Source organism: Acanthochromis polyacanthus, chromosome 15 (assembly GCF_021347895.1).
Source record: "Acanthochromis polyacanthus isolate Apoly-LR-REF ecotype Palm Island chromosome 15, KAUST_Apoly_ChrSc, whole genome shotgun sequence".
Lineage (NCBI taxonomy): Eukaryota > Metazoa > Chordata > Actinopteri > Pomacentridae > Acanthochromis > Acanthochromis polyacanthus.
In genome coordinates, this window is record NC_067127.1 from 35,175,716 (window position 1) to 35,193,626 (window position 17,911).

Sequence of the window (17,911 nt, forward strand, 5' to 3'; positions counted from 1 at the left end):
GTGCGCTCGAGATACTTATTCGTGCTCACGTTTTAGCTTAAACGTGGGCACATTTAAGCTAAAACGTGCACACGATATGTTAAAACGTGTGCACGTTTTAAGATAAAACGTCAGCCGGCGGGAGGAGGACTCAGATTTGGGCCGTGTCATTGATTTCATACAGGAACAATTACAAGGTCCGGGGAAGATGCATGGATATCGGTGGATGTTCACTAAGTGCTAAGAAAATGGCCTAAAAGTCAAGAAGGAAGAAGTCCGACTCATACTGGCCGAGCTGGATCCAGAGGGGTCAGCATTCAGACAGCGACAGAGACTGGACAGAAGACAGCACTTCTCAAAGGGACCTCTGGCACATCGACTCAAACTGAAACCTTTTGCTGTGTGCATTAATGGGTGTATCGATCGCTTCTCTCGTAGTTTGGCTGAATGCCTACAAAACAAGCAGTGACCCAAAAGTGATCGGACGCTATTTTGTCGAAGCTTTAGAGACATTAGGTAAATATCCCAAACTTGTGGCCACTGACCGTGGCACGGAAAACGTCTGCGGAGCTGTTCATGGTCCTGAATATTACTGACCTTTTTACCAGAGCTGTCCTTACTGATTAATCCCTTATTTAGTCAGACAAGCAAATCAAAGTAAGAATAACTTTGCACAACAGAAAACAGAGCACAGAGCTTAAAATAATGTTTTAAAATAGAATAGGTATACTTTATGTTGCGGGTTAACTTAAAACAGCATGTCTGGAAATAACGTGATGCCTAACTAAAAATAGTTACTGGGAAAAATCCTAAATAACATGCTCCTGGCATGAGAGCCGTTATATAGGCTATGCTCCACAGTTATCACAAACTGAGTGAAATTTGCAATAATTTTACGCGAGAAAGAGAGAGAGAGAGCGAGAGAGGGAGAAAGCAGGGGTCTGTGTGATACGCAGGTATACGCCATATATCCACGAGAAAATTTTCCAAATTTCCGTATACCCACTTAAAAATGTGCAAAGATACGCATACCCAGGGGTGTAAACACACAGGTATACACCGTATACCCACTAGAAAAGGTCCCGAATTTCCATATAACCACTTAAAAATGCGCAAACACATGTATTAGTATGTTTTTGGACATAATGTTCACTTTCCCATTCATAAATTCGTCTTCTCTGTGTTAGGAAGCGGTGAAGGTGTCTGGCTGAGAACAGGGCTCACTAAAGGCCGACCGCGGTCTGGATCCGGACCCAGACGCCGTCTATACGGGTGTAAATTTGACAGGTCGCTTCTATTTTACCGGTGCAGCTTTCCAGTGTTTATCATTGGTCTATCAGCTCAGAAACACACAGACCAATGATGTACGAGTTCAGGCATCCCACGTGATGCTACTCAGCTAATGACGTCGCTGAATCGCATCGCCGCTCTGCCTTCAAAAACCAGCTGAGAGGTGAGGGACAGAGAGGACAGTAGTGATGGAAGTTCGGCACTTTTCAGAGAGCTTTTGGCACTGCTTCCAAAGAAAAGACGGCTCTTTCGGCTCCCAATTTATTATTGTTTGTAGCCTCATTTTAGCCTAACCTGGCAAATATGAATCATTTGTGTTTTGACAAACACTTTTTCATTCAGTGTCTTTATGAGAAGCCTTATAATTGACTCATTTTGTGCATTTGTTTGTTACAAAAGCAGGCATTCTTACTTTTGTTTAATATTTCAATCAAAATTTTCTGCATAAAAACAAATGAACAAAACTCTGCACATGAACCCACAGAACCAGAACAGAAACAGAACCAGACTCAGTGTTCAAACAGTATAAATGTCCTCAGAGCAGGCTGACATTCAGAAAAATCAGAAGCCCGAGCTTGGATGGGCTGATACATTTCTTCTTTCAGTGACTATCTGCCGTGTTTTTGAGAAGATTCTCTCAGATGGAAGAAGTTGTCTCTCCTCCATCACCTTCACCAGGTGGGGCAGACTGAGGCCTTGTCCTGCTCCAGCTCAGTGGGTCGTCTGCTGGTTGGATGAGGGGTTCCTCTAGATGTGATCCTCCATTACCACATCAGCTGTAGGATGTCTCCTGAATCATCTCCTGTAGCTCTTCCATCAAAGAGCCTCCACACAGCAGAAGTTTGAGGTTCCTCCTCCACTTGGTCCTCTAATGGTGGAGGTGTCAGACTGCTGCTGCTGCTCTTATTCTCTGAAGTGTCTCATCAACAGCTCTGTTGTCACTGAAGGCAAGCTTCTTTAATCTAGGATCCAGTAACATGTTTTCTGCTAGGACAGTGTTAAACTCCATACTCCATTAAATACGTTAGGAGTCGGCTCTTCAGATTCACTACAAAGCATCGACTCTTAGAGTCGTATCTTTTGCACATTATACAGCCCCTCGTGAAAGTATTCGGCCCCCTTGAACTTTTCAACCTTTCGCCACATTTCAGGCTTCAAACATAAAGATATAAAATTTTAATTTTTTGTCAAGAATCAACATCAATTGGGACACAATCGTGAAGTGGAACGAAATTTATTGGATATTTTAAACTTTTTTTAACAAATAAAAACCTGAAAAGTGGGGCGTCCAATATTATTCAGCCCCCTTGCATTAATACTTTGTAGCGCCACCTTTTGCTGCAATTACAGCTGCAAGTCTCTTGGGGTATGTCTCTATCAGTTTTGCACATCGAGAGACTGAAATTCTTGCTCATTCTTCCTTGCAAAACAGCTGGAGCTCAGTGAGGTTGGATGGAGAGCGTTTGTGAACAGCAGTCTTCAGCTCTGCCCACAGATTCTCCATTGGATTCAGGTCTGGACTTTGACTTGGCCATTCTAACACCTGGATACGTTTATTTGTGAACCATTCCATTGTAGATTTGGCTTTATGTTTTGGATCATTGTCCTGTTGGAAGATAAATCTCCGTCCCAGTCTCAGGTCTTTTGCAGACTCCAACAGGTTTTCTTCCAGAATGCTCCTGTATTTGGCTCCATTCATCTTCCCATCAATTTTAACCATCTTCCCTGTCCCTGCTGAAGAAAAGCAGGCCCAAACCATGAGGCTGCCACCACCATGTCTGACAGTGGGGATGGTGTGTTCAGGGTGATGAGCTGTGTTGCTTTTACGCCAAACATATGGTTTTGCATTTTGGCCAAAAAGTTGGATTTTGGCTTCATCTGACCAGAGCACCTTCTTCCACATGTTTGGTGTGTCTCCCAGGTGGCTTGTGGCAAACTTTAAACCAGACTTTTTATGGATATCTTTGAGAAATGGCTTTCTTCTTGCCACTCTTCCATAAAGGCCAGATTTGTGCAGTGTACGACTGATTGTTGTCCTATGGACAGACTCTCCCACCTCAGCTGTAGATCTCTGCAGTTCATCCAGAGTGATCATGGGCCTCTTGGCTGCATCTCTGATCAGTCTTCTCCTTGTTGGAGGTGAAAGTTTAGAGGGACGGCCGGGTCTTGGTAGATTTGCAGTGGTCTGATACTCTTTCCATTTCAATATGATTGCTTGCACAGTGCTCCTTGAGATGTTTAAAGCTTGGGAAATCTTTTTGTATCCAAATCCGGCTTTAAACTTCTCCACAACAGTATCTGGGACCTGCCTGGTGTGTTCCTTGGTCTTCATGATGCTCTCTGCACTTTAAACAGAACCCTGAGACTATCACAGAGCAGGTGCATTTATACGGAGACTTGATTACACACAGGTGGATTCTATTTATCATCATCAGTCATTTAGGACAACATTGGATCATTCAGAGATCCTCACTGAACTTCTGGAGTGAGTTTGCTGCACTGAAAGTAAAGGGGCCGAATAATATTGCACACCCCACTTTTCAGTTTTTTATTTGTTAAAAAAGTATAAAATATCCAATAAATTTCATTCCACTTCACGATTGTGTCCCAATTGTTGTTGATTCTTGACAAAAAATTAAAATTTTATATCTTTATGTTTGAAGCCTGAAATGTGGCGAAAGGTTGAAAAGTTCAAGGGGGCCGAATACTTTCACAAGGCACTGTAGATAGATACAGTCCATAATCTGAGAAAGTTCTGCTGTTCACACCTCATTTTACAATGTCCTGTTTGTGTGTTTGTGTAGGTAAGCTGGAAAGTTCTGTACCTGAGGAGGATGAGGAGGAAACCAACCCTCAGGACGGTTGATCCAGCAGAGAAATCTCAGCACAACCGAAGCAGCCGATTTATCTTCTGCACAAACATGAACATGGACGTCCATCAGCACCTTCATGTCAGGACATCGATCAGTGGGAGAAATGACTGCAGGTTATTGAAAGACAGCAGTTTATTTTTAAGTCAGAACTGGAACAGAAACGCCTGAAACCAGCGTCCAACCCTTCAATGAAAACACCCTGACTGAACCACCTCCACCAACGATCACCAGACCTTCACCAACAGCCAACACCTCAGTGTTTCACCCACCAGAATTAAACCTACCTTTGTTTGTCTTTTTCAAGTTCATACAGGATGGATTCTTACTTAAACACAAGCATCAAAATGACAACAAATGTCAACACAACAGTTCACCTCAAACAGTTGATATTTTAATACTTTTGATGGGAAATTGTTCAACATTAAAGTATTCTTAATCTACGAAGCAACGAACACTGACATCGTAATTTCATGTCATTTCGAATTTACACATTAAATAAACATTTTAGAGGAACAAATCACGATAAATTTTATATTTGGTCTGCATGCTAGATGCTAGCTAAAGCAAGAGTTACCTGTATCTGCATGCTAGTTAGCTACAAAACGATGTAGCTCACAGCAGATGGATTTCAGTATCAATGTAAAGTGTCATTTTATTCAGAACCATGAAATAAAATAAAAATGCAAATAATCAATTTAAATTCTTCACTAAAACAGTTGACATAAATAATTATTTCAGTTTTTTATTTGGTCAGCCAGCTACTTGCTATCCACTAGCTAGCAAGCATTAACCACACCTGCTTGCTAATTAAGTGAAACCAACAAACTAATAATCTCAAAAGGTAGAGGTTTCTTTTTCATCAATAAGCATCATTTTGCTCAAAGACAAGTCTAAAACATAACTCAAATTTTGATCCTAAATTTTGCTTATATTTGGCCTGTTAGCCTGCAGCTAGCTACTGCAGCGTAGCCAACCAAGGATTAACTGTACCTGCTAGCTTGCTAGCAAAACAAACAAACAAAAACAAATTAAGCTAATTCACAAGTTGTGGTCACCATTAACACAATTTTATGCAAAAACAATGAATCCTAATTAAAAACTCAACAAAAAAGTTAGCTAACCAATTTAAATTCCTTTCTGAAGCAGCCACATTTTAATACTTTTGCGGGAAACGTAAACTTTATTGTGTTTAAAATCTATGAAGCAACAAACATTGGCATTTTAATTTTAGATTTCATATTTACACACAAGAGAAATATTTAAAAGGAATGAATCTACATGTGTTTATTTTTACATCTGGTCTGCTAACCTACTGCTAACTATAAGCAAGGGTTATCTACACCTGTGAGTTAGCTAATGCCAAAAACAACAAATTAAGCTAATTCACAAGTCTTTGTCACCATTAATATAATTTTATTCCAAAACAAGGAATCATAATTAAAAACTAAACAAAAAAAAGTTAGTTAACTGAGTTAAATTCCTGAATTAAAGGAAGAAATGTAGATGTGTTTAATTTTATATTTGGTCTGCTAACCTTCTGCAAGCTACTAGATACAAGCAAGGGTTAACTACAGCTGCTAGCTAGTTAGCTAAACCTAGCAACTTTAGCTGGCTAACTCACAGTAAATAAACTTCTTTGTTGCTATGATGTATGATTTCATTCAACAACTTGGAATAATTATTTTATAATTCATGATTGAAACAAAACAGCATAAACCAACTAAAAACTACACCAAAGTAGGTATTACTTGCTAGCTAGCTACACAACAGTTAATTATTGTCAATACACTTCACTGCCTGTAATGCTTTTACAGCTGTGTATGATGATTTGCAGCCAATATCTGGTTTGTTTCCCCACTTCAAGTTTTAAAAATGTCCAACACACCATCAGGAGTTATAAGGTGATTCACACAGCATCTAGAAAATATACAGAAGCTCATGAATTATAAAATAATTGCAATAAATTTAGATTTTTAGGGTCTATGTTGACAATAAAGCAATATATAGATATAGGAGATCTCAAATTTACCAGGAGACGCTCAGGTAGTTCATGACATCAATAATAGCTGTTCTCCAGGTTAAGGGTCATAGTCGTTTTGCTTTTTCCTGTGATGTCGAAATTTGTTTCCATTGATTCATGTTCCTCAATATAATTTTCCACTTTACCTGTCAGAGTCAGTGCAAAAAACAGCATAAAGCATCAGTTTATGGTTGAACAGCACACGTTTTTAGTCACTTAAAGAAACTGGACTAGGTGAGAAACCTGAACTCATCAACTAGTGAGAGGATTTATGGCTTTTTTCTACTTTTATTTTTTGTTGACCTGTGTATGCAATATGTAACCTTGTCACTTATATCAATAATAACAATAAAACGTCAGCATTTACTTTATATGCAATGGAATTAGGAAACAGGAAGTGAACTAGCACCTCCTGGTGGTTTTTGTACGATACAGCAGGCCTCAATTCAAAGGTGTCATGTTTGTACACATATTCTGACATTTTCTCTGGACTAATTTTGGATTATTTGAGTGTAAAACGGCTGTAGATGACATTCAATAATGAACATGTAACTGTCAGGTTTCAATAATTCCATCCTGTTGGTGTAAATATTCCTGAACTCTGCACAGTTCAACAGCAGAAACCTTTTTTTTTTTTTTACCCATTTTGAGTCTGGAATCTTTCTACTTTACTTTGGCATGATTAGGTTATATGACTGTTTACATATTAAAACAGTTAAAATTATTCCTAACGTGCCAAAATAAAGTAGCTTAAAGTGCATTTAAGTGTGAAACAGAACTAGACTCAGGAGTTAAATGTGGTTTAAGGTCTACACTGCAAAAACTCTAAATCTTATCCGGTCTGTTCATCTTATTTTTAGGCAAAACGTCTCATCCTACTTGACAACGCATCTTAAATATCTTGTGAAATCAAACAGTCTTAAAATTATCTTATTTTGAGTTGAACTTTACAAGAAAACTCAAAATAAGTTTAACCCTTGTGTCGTTCTGTAAAATGTGGGGGAAAAAAAAAACGATTTTCACAGTAAAACTTCTGATGTCCACATTTTCAACATTTAACGGAAATCTTTGAACATTTTTTGGTGAAAAGAAAGAAATGTGAAAAATGTTTTTTTAAAGAACATTCATAAAAAAAATCAAAGAAATAGAAGTTTTACTTGATATACATGTAATCACTTTAGATATTTTTAGGATTTTTTTGGAAGATTTTTATTAATTTTATGAAAATATTTACAAGAATTTTCTTCCCAATTTAGAGGATTTAAAAAAAAGTTTTAAGGGAAACTTAAGGAATTATTGAAATTTTCTTTCTGAGGGTTTTGCAAATTTTCTGAAATTTGGAGATTTTTTTGCTGAATTTTTGGATTTTTTTCAGACAAGTATATGCATATATACATCTCACATTCGGAGGTTGCATGAAAGCAAAAGTCTACCTCTGAGTGAAAAACTGCTATTTCTTTCTTTTTTTTAGCATATCTGGCTTATTTTAAGACACCTAATCTTGACAGTCCTGGTAAAATACAGCTTAAAAAGATCTCAGCATTCTAAATATCACATCTTATTTCAAGAAATCTAACCAAAACATTTTTCACTTGTTCTATTGGCAGATTTCCTTCCACTTATTTCAAGGTAAAAGTTCCATGAAATAACTTTTTTTGGTTTGTTTTCAGAGGGGCATTTTTTCCAGTCTAATTTGCCATCTTGTGGCATTAATTCTCTTATTTTCTTACCCTTTTTCACCTCAGTGGAAAGCAGCCGTCACACACTCACAGCTCAGGTCTGACACAGCCCTAAAGTTTATTTTATTCATGTCATTTAAGTTACACGGTGGAATCAGAGACACAAAAAGGAGGTTAGAAAGGAAACAGCAATCATTCCACATCAAAATGGCAGAATGTGTCCACGGCTCCAGTGTCTCCGTCGGCTCATCGTGCTCATTCCAGGCTGTAAAAACAGATTTCTACTTCTGGACTCGTGCTGGAAACCTCGTCTTTAACTCTACACAGGAAACTACAGCAGAATGTGCAGAATGAGTGTGGAAACAGAGCCGTGGTGTTAGTAACGCATGAGCAGAGGGTTGTCTCGTACGAAGCCCTCCGCCGAGCCTCGGAAATAAAAAATAAACCAGACCGCACTTTGTAAAAGTTGTCCGTCTGTCCTTTAAAAGGTCCTGCACAACCGTCAAACAGAAAAGAAAAGTCCATCGGTGGATGTTTTCCCCCCCGAAGCAGTGAAAACATCACCAAGAGTGTTTACATATATATAGATTTATTTTCTGTCTTATTGCAGCTCCAGGTTTGTTTTTTTCTCTTGTTCAATTAGGATTAACTGCTTAAATTGACTTCCTAGTCGAGTTAAACACGTTTCTATCTAAGCAGGGAGTGTCAAATGACGGCTAATTTCCCTCGATACGGATGAAAAAAAGGAACATTTCAGCCTCTTTTTGGGAACTTACAGATCACATAAATTAGACTTTGAAAGTCAACAAACAGCAGCTGCAGTTTGCGTTGTAAAAGTTTGAGCTTTGTTTTTAATCTGAGCCGTTTAACCCCCCCATTATGAACCCAAACACTCCACCACTCCCAAGCCCTGACACACAACTTCTTCTTTTTTAGTGTCGACACATTTGGCAAATCGTCATAAAAATAACAAAACAAACATTAAAAACAGACAAGTTCAGTTCACATCAAAGTAGAATACAGATATTATATCTTTACCCACAAAAAGCTCATGTTACGACTAGCTAGAAAAAAAGAAAGAAAACATCACCATGTTATACGAGTGTGTGTGTGTGTGTGCGTGTGTGTGATGTCTGTCTGTCAGTGTCTGATTAAATGTGTAAACTTACATTAACGAGCAAACATGTCTTTCAGTATCAACACAGGAATCCTCAGCCCAGAAGCCCCACATCACATCAGAATCATTCCCAAAGAAAGCATCCAAATCCATCACCACATCGTCAGCTGGCCACTAGAAATCTCAAAACTTTCATCGAAAAAATAAACAAAAGAAAAAAAGAAAAGTAGTGTCAACTATATATATACTATATATTTATATTTTTGTTCTTTTATACCAACCAAACATCTTGTATATTAATGTGTTGCTGCGGTTTATGGTCCCTGCAACGTCATGGAAAAGGTACAATGATGAAAATAAAGACACTGATCCCCACTCTGTCCAGCTAGTAGTGTGTGTGTCTGTCTGTTGTCCAGCGAGTAGTGTGTGTCTGTCTGTTGTCCAGCTAGTAGTGTGTGTCTGTTTAGTGTGTTTTTCTGTTTAGTGCATCTCGTTCGGTGTGTTTCGGTTTAAATGCTACGCGTTTAGTGTGTCGACATGTTTCTGTCGTCGTCGGATGGCCAGTTGAGGCGTCGCAGGCATAGTTTAGTGTGTTTAGTTTGTGTTTAGTGTGATGCCGGTAGTGTGCGTTGGTCGCCGTGTGTGTAGTGTGTCTCTATGCGTTGGCGCTGATGCTCTGTTTGTAGACGGCGTGGTAGGCGTTGCGCAGCAGGACGTAGGGGAAGCAGGACTCCAGCAGGTCCATGGTAAGGAAGGGAGACTCCTGCACAATCTGAAGGACACACATACTGTCATTAATACTCCAACAGTACAAACATTCACTGTTCCAACATCTAAAGTTTCAGTTTGAGCTGTTCTCACCATGTCCAGCAGCAGATAAACAGATTCTCTGTTACGTGTCGTCATCTTGTCTGTTTCCTGACCGATCTTCAGCAGGCTGGAAGACGCCAACTACACAAACAAACAAACAAAAGTCAGAGAGTGACAGGGTGGTGTTTGCCGTCTGACACGTTGAGTTTCCACTTATTTTTGGCAGCAGTTTCGAGCAATTTTTCTTTAGAAATTTCGACAAAACAACCCATAAATCAGACATTATTTCCAAAAGACAACTTCATTCAGATGAGAGATGTTCTGATCCGACCTAAAGCATCAGTGTTGGGGTCAGTTAGTGCATTTTTAACTGTTTCAGCTGAAATCTAAACCTGAGCTTTTGTTTACGTCCACTGCCTAACAGATGTCACAAAGGGAAAGCAGTTTGTGTTGGACACGGGGGATGCTAGATAATTTTCTTAATCGAAAAGGTCACTACATTTACCCTCCGACGCTACATTTACCCTCCGACGCTACATTTACCCTCCGACGCTACATTTACCCTCCGACGCTACATTTACCCTCCGACGCTACATTTACCCTCCGACGCTACATTTACCCTCCGACGCTACATTTACCCTCTGACGCTACCGCTACATTTACCCTCTGACGCTACATTTACCCTCTGACGCTACATTTACCCTCCGACGCTACATTTACCCTCTAACGCTACATTTACCCTCTGACGCTACATTTACCCTCTAACGCGACATTTACCCTCTAACGCTACATTTACCCTCTAACGCTACATTTACCCTCTGACGCTACCGCTACATTTACCCTCCGACGCTACATTTACCCTCTAACACTACATTTACCCTCTGACGCTACATTTACCCTCTGACGCTACATTTACCCTCTGACGCTACATTTACCCTCTGACGCTACATTTACCCTCTGACGCTACCGCTACATTTACCCTCCGACGCTACATTTACCCTCCGACGCTACATTTACCCTCCGACGCTACATTTACCCTCCGACGCTACATTTACCCTCCGACGCTACATTTACCCTCCGACGCTACATTTACCCTCCGACGCTACATTTACCCTCCGACGCTACATTTACCCTCCGACGCTACATTTACCCTCCGACGCTACATTTACCCTCCGACGCCGACGCTACATTTACCCTCCGACGCTACATTTACCCTCCGACGCTACATTTACCCTCCGACGCTACATTTACCCTCCGACGCTACATTTACCCTCCGACGCTACATTTACCCTCCGACGCTACATTTACCCTCCGACGCTACATTTACCCTCCGACGCTACATTTACCCTCCGACGCTACATTTACCCTCCGACGCTACATTTACCCTCTGACGCTACATTTACCCTCCGACGCTACCGCTACATTTACCCTCCGACGCTACATTTACCCTCCGACGCTACATTTACCCTCCGACGCTACATTTACCCTCCGACGCTACATTTACCCTCCGACGCTACATTTACCCTCCATTTTGCTCCATACGAGCCTTTACGTAGCCTGAGATCCTCAGAGTCTCGGCTGAAAACCAGATGTGACAGATCAGAGAACCGAAGCACCGGAAGCAGGAAATCAGGTCTGCAGATCAGTGACCTCTTTAAAACGTCTTCTTAACTCTGCTGTTGTCCTCATTTAGAGGCACCAAAAAATATTGCTTCCTTGTCTTCCAAATGCTTCCAAATTCTGAAAATTTGCAAAACTTTCAAGAAGAAAATTCCAAAAAACTCCTTAAAAGTTTCCCTTATTTTTTTTTTAAAATCCTCCAAATTTGGCAAGAAAATTCTTGTAAGCATTTTCAAAAAATGAGTAAAAACTCTCCAAAAAAATCCTAAAAATATTTAAAGTGATCACATAAATATCAGTAAAATGTCTAATATTTTCTTTAAGAACATTCACATAAGAATCATCCAAAATCCAGCGAAATTCGCTGGATTTTGGATGATTTTTTTGTGAATGTTCTTAAGAAAAACTTATAACATTTCTTTTTTCCACCAAAAAAGGTTGAAAAATTTCCCAAAAATGTTGAAAATTTGGACATCAGGAGCTCACTGTGGAATTAAATATTTTCTCTCCACATTTCAAACTTTAAAACGGGTCAATTTTGACGACACGAGGGTTAAAAAGTGTTACAGGACACTCTATCCTAATGGTAGTGGACTGAGCGGTTCACTTGTGTTCATGTGTTTTTATTTTACACTGCATGTCTTTAATTTGCTTGTGATTTTAAACGTTTATGGTTTACTTAATTTTCTGACCTTTCTTAAAAAAAAAACAACTATTTGTTCAGTTTTACTTGTCTGCACGCTGCAACCTGAGTTTATAAAGTTCTCCATAAATACAGACTAATACTAGAACCATGAACACCTTTTTGGTTTGCTGCCTTTAAGAATTTTATAGGATTGAAATTAAAGTCTATTAAAAGCTGTGATGATGACTGGTGAGAGGACACTGATCTTCTATAAACACCTGAACACACACAAGGAACTTTAACTGAGCCTTTCTGTTCAAACATGTCGGTGTTTTAATTGCAAATATCCACGTTTCCCCCGAATGTCTCTCAGTAAGCTGCCACTGTATCACACCACCACCAGTTCATAGGTTCATTTTTATGTATTTTTATCCTTTTCTAAATGTATGGCGCTAAAACAAAAGTCAGACAGAAACGTATTTTCAGTTCCTCTGCATGTCCTGGATGTATAGAGAAATGGACAATAAAACCCCTCTATTTTACGAGTGTCCAACATGAGGCCTGTGGGCCAAAAGCGGTCCTCCAGAGGGTCCAATCGGCCCTCAAAGTGTAGAAATTACAATAAATTAGTAAAACTATAAATTTAAAATGATTTCTCGACCATGACAAGTTGTTTGATCAGAAAGTACTAGATTGTTCTTTGTTCTATGCTCATTGTGTGTCTCATTTTTGTAATATTTTGTTTGGTTTTTGTTGCGTTTTGTCCTTTTTTTGATCATAAAGTCAAATACTGCATCGTTCAGTTCCAGATAGCTGTGACTAAATGTGTTCCTTTGTCGACACTCTGATCTGTAAGTTGTAATGAGTAAATGATAAACTGAGGCTGAATGCTGCTGGAATTTTACTTATTCTTCTTAATAAGCTTCAGGTTGTTTATAATGTTTAGTAACAAGATAGTTCCTTAAATGTGAATATTTTCAGAATGGACATTTTTGCTCTGAAACAAAGGAAAATGTTGTAGTTTGTGGTTATTTACAGGTTGTTATGCTGTGATTTTAAAGGTCACTGGAGATCAGATTAGACTGAATGTGGAACCTGAACTAAGAAGAGTTTGACGCCTCTGATCTATTCTATTCTGTCTTGTTTGGCAGACAGTGACTGACTTCCTGGAATAACAGAAATAATCCTTTGATATTTAATATTTCCTTCATCTAATCATGTGTGACGTTTAGTTTCTTTGGGAAAATTCCACCGAATCAAAGCTTAGAACTGTGAATCTTCATTAAAATCACTTTACGGTGCGCGTCTCATTAGAAAATTCACTTGATTGTGTAAGAAAGAAATAAAAATCCTGCATTCCCAGTGCACCCTAAAGGCTGTGTGCGACTCAGCTGAACAGTGAGGAAAAATACAGAACAGGAGCAGTTTTGAGGTTAAAGTTGGCAGAACTTTCTGGCAGAACTTCCACCATATAACCTTCCAGAATGTTGAAGCTCTGGGGGTAAAACTCGACTTCTCCTGCGTCTGTTTTCAGGTTTTAGGGCTTTTCAAACAGAGGAACCGCGGCAGCATTCCAAGCCGTAGAACCTCCAGACGATGGATAAAACCTGAACTTAGCGTTTGGTGTGGGACTCACAGCCAGGAACTCCTTCAGGCGGTCCTCTATGCTGCCCTTATGGATGGTGAAGAGAGCAGCAGCGATCTGGTTGATGGCTTTGGCCAGACAGTGGATGTTGTTACAGTGACCTGCAGGGGGCAGCAGATGCACACCATCAGCACAGCAAATGGCAGTTAATCAAGATCAATTAAGTCTGCTTTAATGTGTGACGTCTGACTGACAGCAGCAGGAAGACTCCAGAAAATCAAACCTGGAAACGAGGTTTAACTTCCACGTTTCACGCTGATCAGTGTTTGTGGACATCACAGGGACTCAGAGGGAAAAACGTACAGAAACAACGCATTTATCCGTTTATTGTGTAGATTCATCGTATTTATTTCAGAATTTCTAACAAACAAAATCACAAAGTGCTGTACAGGATGGTTCCATTTTTCTTTGTAAATAATCAAATAAAATGAGCTTTTCTCATTTTTTAATGATTTATGTCATTTTAACTGTTAAACATTACAGAAGACATTATTTTATGTTGTGTTGTTTGCATAGAGGTGCAGGACTGCATCTTTCTGTTGTGATCTGGTTTGTTTTTGTTGTGATTTTGTCAGTTTTTGTTGCGATTTTGCATCTTTTTGTGGTAATTTTGTCAGTTTTTGTTGCGGTTTTGCATCTTTTTGTGGTAATTTTGTCTGTTTTGTTGTGATTTTGCATGTTTTTGTGGTAATTTTGTCCATTTTTGTTGCGATTTTGCATCTTTTTGTGTTAATTTTGTCCATTTTTGTTGCGGTTTTGCATCTTTTTGTGGTAATTTTATCAGTTTTTGTTGCGGTTTTGCATCTTTTTGTGGTAATTTTGCCTGTTTTTGTTGTGATTTTGCATCTTTTTGTGGTAATTTTGCCTGTTTTTGTTGTGATTTTGCATCTTGTGGTAATTTTGCCTGTTTTTGTTGTGATTTTGCATCTTTTTGTGGTAATTTTGCCTGTTTTTGTTGTGATTTTGCATGTTTTTGTGGTAATTTTGTCCATTTTTGTTGCGATTTTGCATCTTTTTGTGTTAATTTTGTCCATTTTTGTTGCGGTTTTGCATCTTTTTGTGGTAATTTTATCAGTTTTTGTTGCGGTTTTGCATCTTTTTGTGGTAATTTTGCCTGTTTTTGTTGTGATTTTGCATCTTGTTGTGGTAATTTTGTCTGTTTTTGTTGTGATTTTGCATGTTTTTGTGGTAATTTTGTTCATTTTTGTTGCGATTTTGCATCTTTTTGTGGTAATTTTATCAGTTTTTGCATCTTTTTGTGGTAATTTTGTCTGTTTTTGTTGTGATTTTGCATGTTTTTGTGGTAATTTTGTCCATTTTTGTTGCGATTTTGCATCTTTTTGTGTTAATTTTGTCCATTTTTGTTGCGGTTTTGCATCTTTTTGTGGTAATTTTATCAGTTTTTGTTGCGGTTTTGCATCTTTTTGTGGTAATTTTGCCTGTTTTTGTTGTGATTTTGCATCTTTTTGTGGTAATTTTATCAGTTTTTGTTGCGGTTTTGCATCTTTTTGTGGTAATTTTGCCTGTTTTTGTTGTGATTTTGCATCTTGTTGTGGTAATTTTGTCTGTTTTTGTTGTGATTTTGCATGTTTTTGTGGTAATTTTGTTCATTTTTGTTGCGATTTTGCATCTTTTTGTGTTAATTTTGTCCATTTTTGTTGCGGTTTTGCATCTTTTTGTGGTAATTTTATCAGTTTTTGTTGTGATTTTGCATCTTGTTGTGGTAATTTTGTCTGTTTTTGTTGTGATTTTGCGTCTCTGTTGTAATTTTGTGTGATCAAGTGAGTGTGTGGGTATAAAACGTGTCATTGTGAGCTGATGACCGGCAGCAGACGTGTGCCGCTGTCGTGTATTCAGACAGAAAAACCAATCGCTGGCCGCCGTGCGCTCTGCATACTAACAATGGTGGAGCCATTACAACTCATTATGTCGCTTATTAACAGTGGCGCCTTTCATTTCAAGGTTGTTAGAAGTCGACGTCTTGATAATCCGTCCCTGAGTGACGAATCTCTTTGATACTTTATCAAAAGCCTTTCTGACTCCATCAGTGTCTCTGTTATAGAGAGATCAGATCCTTTAACTGACGGATCTTTTTAGTGAAATACACGAAACAAATAAGGCTAAACAGGCGACTCTGGGTGAACAGAGCTTTAGAAATATTAAAATACACTAATGAAGATGACAGTGCAGCTCTTGTGCACATAAATGAGTTAATCTGAGGGCAGAAGGTCGACCTCATTTATATGCAGAACAGTTTGATCCCAGCAGTAAATTATGTTTCACAGAGTTTAAGGCTCTGAACTGTAGCGGTCCTAATATTGTCTTTACTCATCAAACACGTCTCTACAGCTAGAAATAAAGAAAAAAACTAATCATGACGACTCAGATTTTATGTGCTTTTATTTTGTACTGACTACATCTGTGACTATTCAGTAATTACAGAACCTTTTAATAACCGATTAACGCTCTGAACCCTAAACCCATCATTCATCTGCTCTGAACACTGAGCTTAAAATTACGACATTTATTCACACGTCTTATTTAAAAATTCACCAAAAATAAACCATTTGCTCGAACCAGATTCTGTAAAAAATAAAAAAATTCTGTGTTTCTTGTTGCAGATAAAAAGCTTTTAATGACTCAGCAGCTAAAAGTCACTCTATAAAAATTCAGGGACTTTTTGGCTGAACTGCAGGTAGATAGATACGCATAGAAACACAATTATCAGTTTATTGTGTAGATTCACCGCATTTTTCCATTAATTCTAACACCTGTGGACCGAAACAAACAAAAACAAAGTGCTCCACATGTTGACTCCATTTTTATTTGTAAATAATCAAAGAAAATTAACTTTTCTTATTATGTTTTTCATGATTTATGTCATTTTGTGTAAAACAGCAGAGGACATTATTTTGGGTTCAGTGATGTTTGCATACAGGGGCAGGACTTGCATCTATTGTGGTGATTCTGTATCTTCTTTAGTGATTTTTGTGTGTTTTTGTTGTGATCTTGCCTCTTTTTGTGGTCATTTTGCATCTTTTTGTGGTCATTTTGCATGTTATAATAGTGATTTTGTGTCTTTTTGTGGTGATTTTGTGTCTTTTTGCAATAATTTCATGTCTCTTTGAAGCGATTTTGTGTGTTTTTGTGGTGATTTCATGTCTTGTGCTGATTTTGCGAGTCTGTTGTACTTGGGCATCATTTTGTGGTGATTTTTGCATCTTTATGTGGTGATTTTGTATCTTTTTAGTGATTTTGTGGTAATTGTGTGTCTTTGCATCTTTTTGTGGTGATTTTGTGTGTTTTTGCAATAATTTTAACTCTCTTTGTAGTGATTTTGTGCGTTTTTGTGGTGATTTTATGCGTTTTTGTCGTGATTTTTGTGTTTTTGTTGTACTTTTACATCTTTTTGTAGTGATTTTGGAACTTTTTGTCTTAATTTCATCTGTTTTTGTTGCAGTTTTGTGTGTTTTTGTTGTGATTTCGAGTTTTGTGCTGATTTTGTGAGTCTGTTGTACTTGGGCATCATTTTGTGGTGATTTTGCATCTTTTTGTGATGATTGTGTGTGTTTTGGTAGTGATTTTGCACCTTTTGTGGTGATTTTGCACCTTTTGTGGCGACTTTGCATCTTTTTGTGGCGACTTTGCATCTTTTTGTGGCGACTTTGCATCTTTTTGTGGCGACTTTGCATCTTTTTGTGGTGACTTTGCACCTTTTGTGGTGACTTTGCACCTTTTGTGGTGACTTTGCACCTTTTGTGGTGACTTTGCACCTTTTGTGGTGACTTTGCACCTTTTCGTGGTGATTTTGTTGCTTGTAAAGATGTGAAAAATGAGCCCACAGTGTTGAAGAGTGTTCCAGCGGAAAGAAACAAAGACAAGATGCCAAACGTCGTGTGATTCCAGGTTCTTATGGGAGAAACTGTCATGACTCAGTTTTGGAGTGCAGGTTGAACAAATCTGAAGATGTCACTTTGGATTGTGATTTCTGGGACACGATTACAGAACAAACTATCATTTAGCTTTGAAAAAAAAAACGTATGAGGCAGACTAACTGCTAACAGAAATAGTCATCAGTCGGTGGATCGAGGCGCTGATCTGCACCAAACAGTCCTGAGTGGGCGCTTTGTGTTTGCTCCTCATTTACACTTCAACCGCTTCACGTGTCAAACATGAAATCTGGGTGAAAGTCTCTGAAACTGATCTGAAACAATCCGTCAGCGGCGCAGACAAAGCGACAGCGCGGCGCCTAC

At 38.6% G+C, this 17,911-nt stretch overlaps 2 protein-coding genes across 7 annotated transcripts in view; both read right to left on the bottom strand.

Moving 5' to 3' along the window:
* Positions 1-7,935: 7,935 nt before the first annotated feature.
* Positions 7,936-17,911, bottom strand: part of nckap1 (NCK-associated protein 1) — a 76,815-nt gene continuing 66,839 nt past the window's right edge. For all 5 annotated transcript variants that reach the window (XM_022217410.2, XM_022217409.2, XM_022217408.2 and 2 more), the window contains 3 exons: positions 13,650-13,759; positions 9,820-9,909; positions 7,936-9,730 (listed from right to left, as the gene is read on the bottom strand). In XM_022217410.2, the coding sequence (XP_022073102.1) occupies positions 9,614-9,730; positions 9,820-9,909; positions 13,650-13,759 (317 nt within the window). In that variant the 3' untranslated portion in view covers positions 7,936-9,613. The remainder of the gene's footprint in view (positions 9,731-9,819; positions 9,910-13,649; positions 13,760-17,911) is intronic.
* LOC127537449 (neurofilament heavy polypeptide-like) lies at positions 13,766-17,905 on the bottom strand. Of its 2 annotated transcripts, none has more exons than XR_007947076.1 (2): positions 17,392-17,905; positions 13,766-17,329 (listed from the first exon to the last, which is right to left on the bottom strand). XR_007947076.1 is itself a non-coding variant. In XM_051959705.1 (2 exons), the coding sequence occupies exons 1-2, from the start codon at positions 17,585-17,587 to the stop codon at positions 16,637-16,639; spliced, it is 909 nt and encodes a 302-aa protein (XP_051815665.1). In that variant the 5' UTR covers positions 17,588-17,905; the 3' UTR covers positions 13,766-16,636. The 2 variants fall into 2 exon arrangements, 1 of the variants encoding a protein (XP_051815665.1); XM_051959705.1 differs by having other exon boundaries at positions 17,372-17,905.

What these genes read in the sequence shown, in the direction of transcription:
- LOC127537449 (XM_051959705.1), bottom strand. Translation starts at nt 17,587, where the DNA reads ATGACAGTTTCTCCCATAAGAACCTGGAATCACACGACGTTTGGCATC. An exon ending in GTGCAAAGTCACCACAAAAG is followed by an intron (nt 17,330 to 17,371) that starts GTGCAAAGTCAC and finishes CGCCACAAAAAG; the next exon opens with ATGCAAAGTCGCCACAAAAA.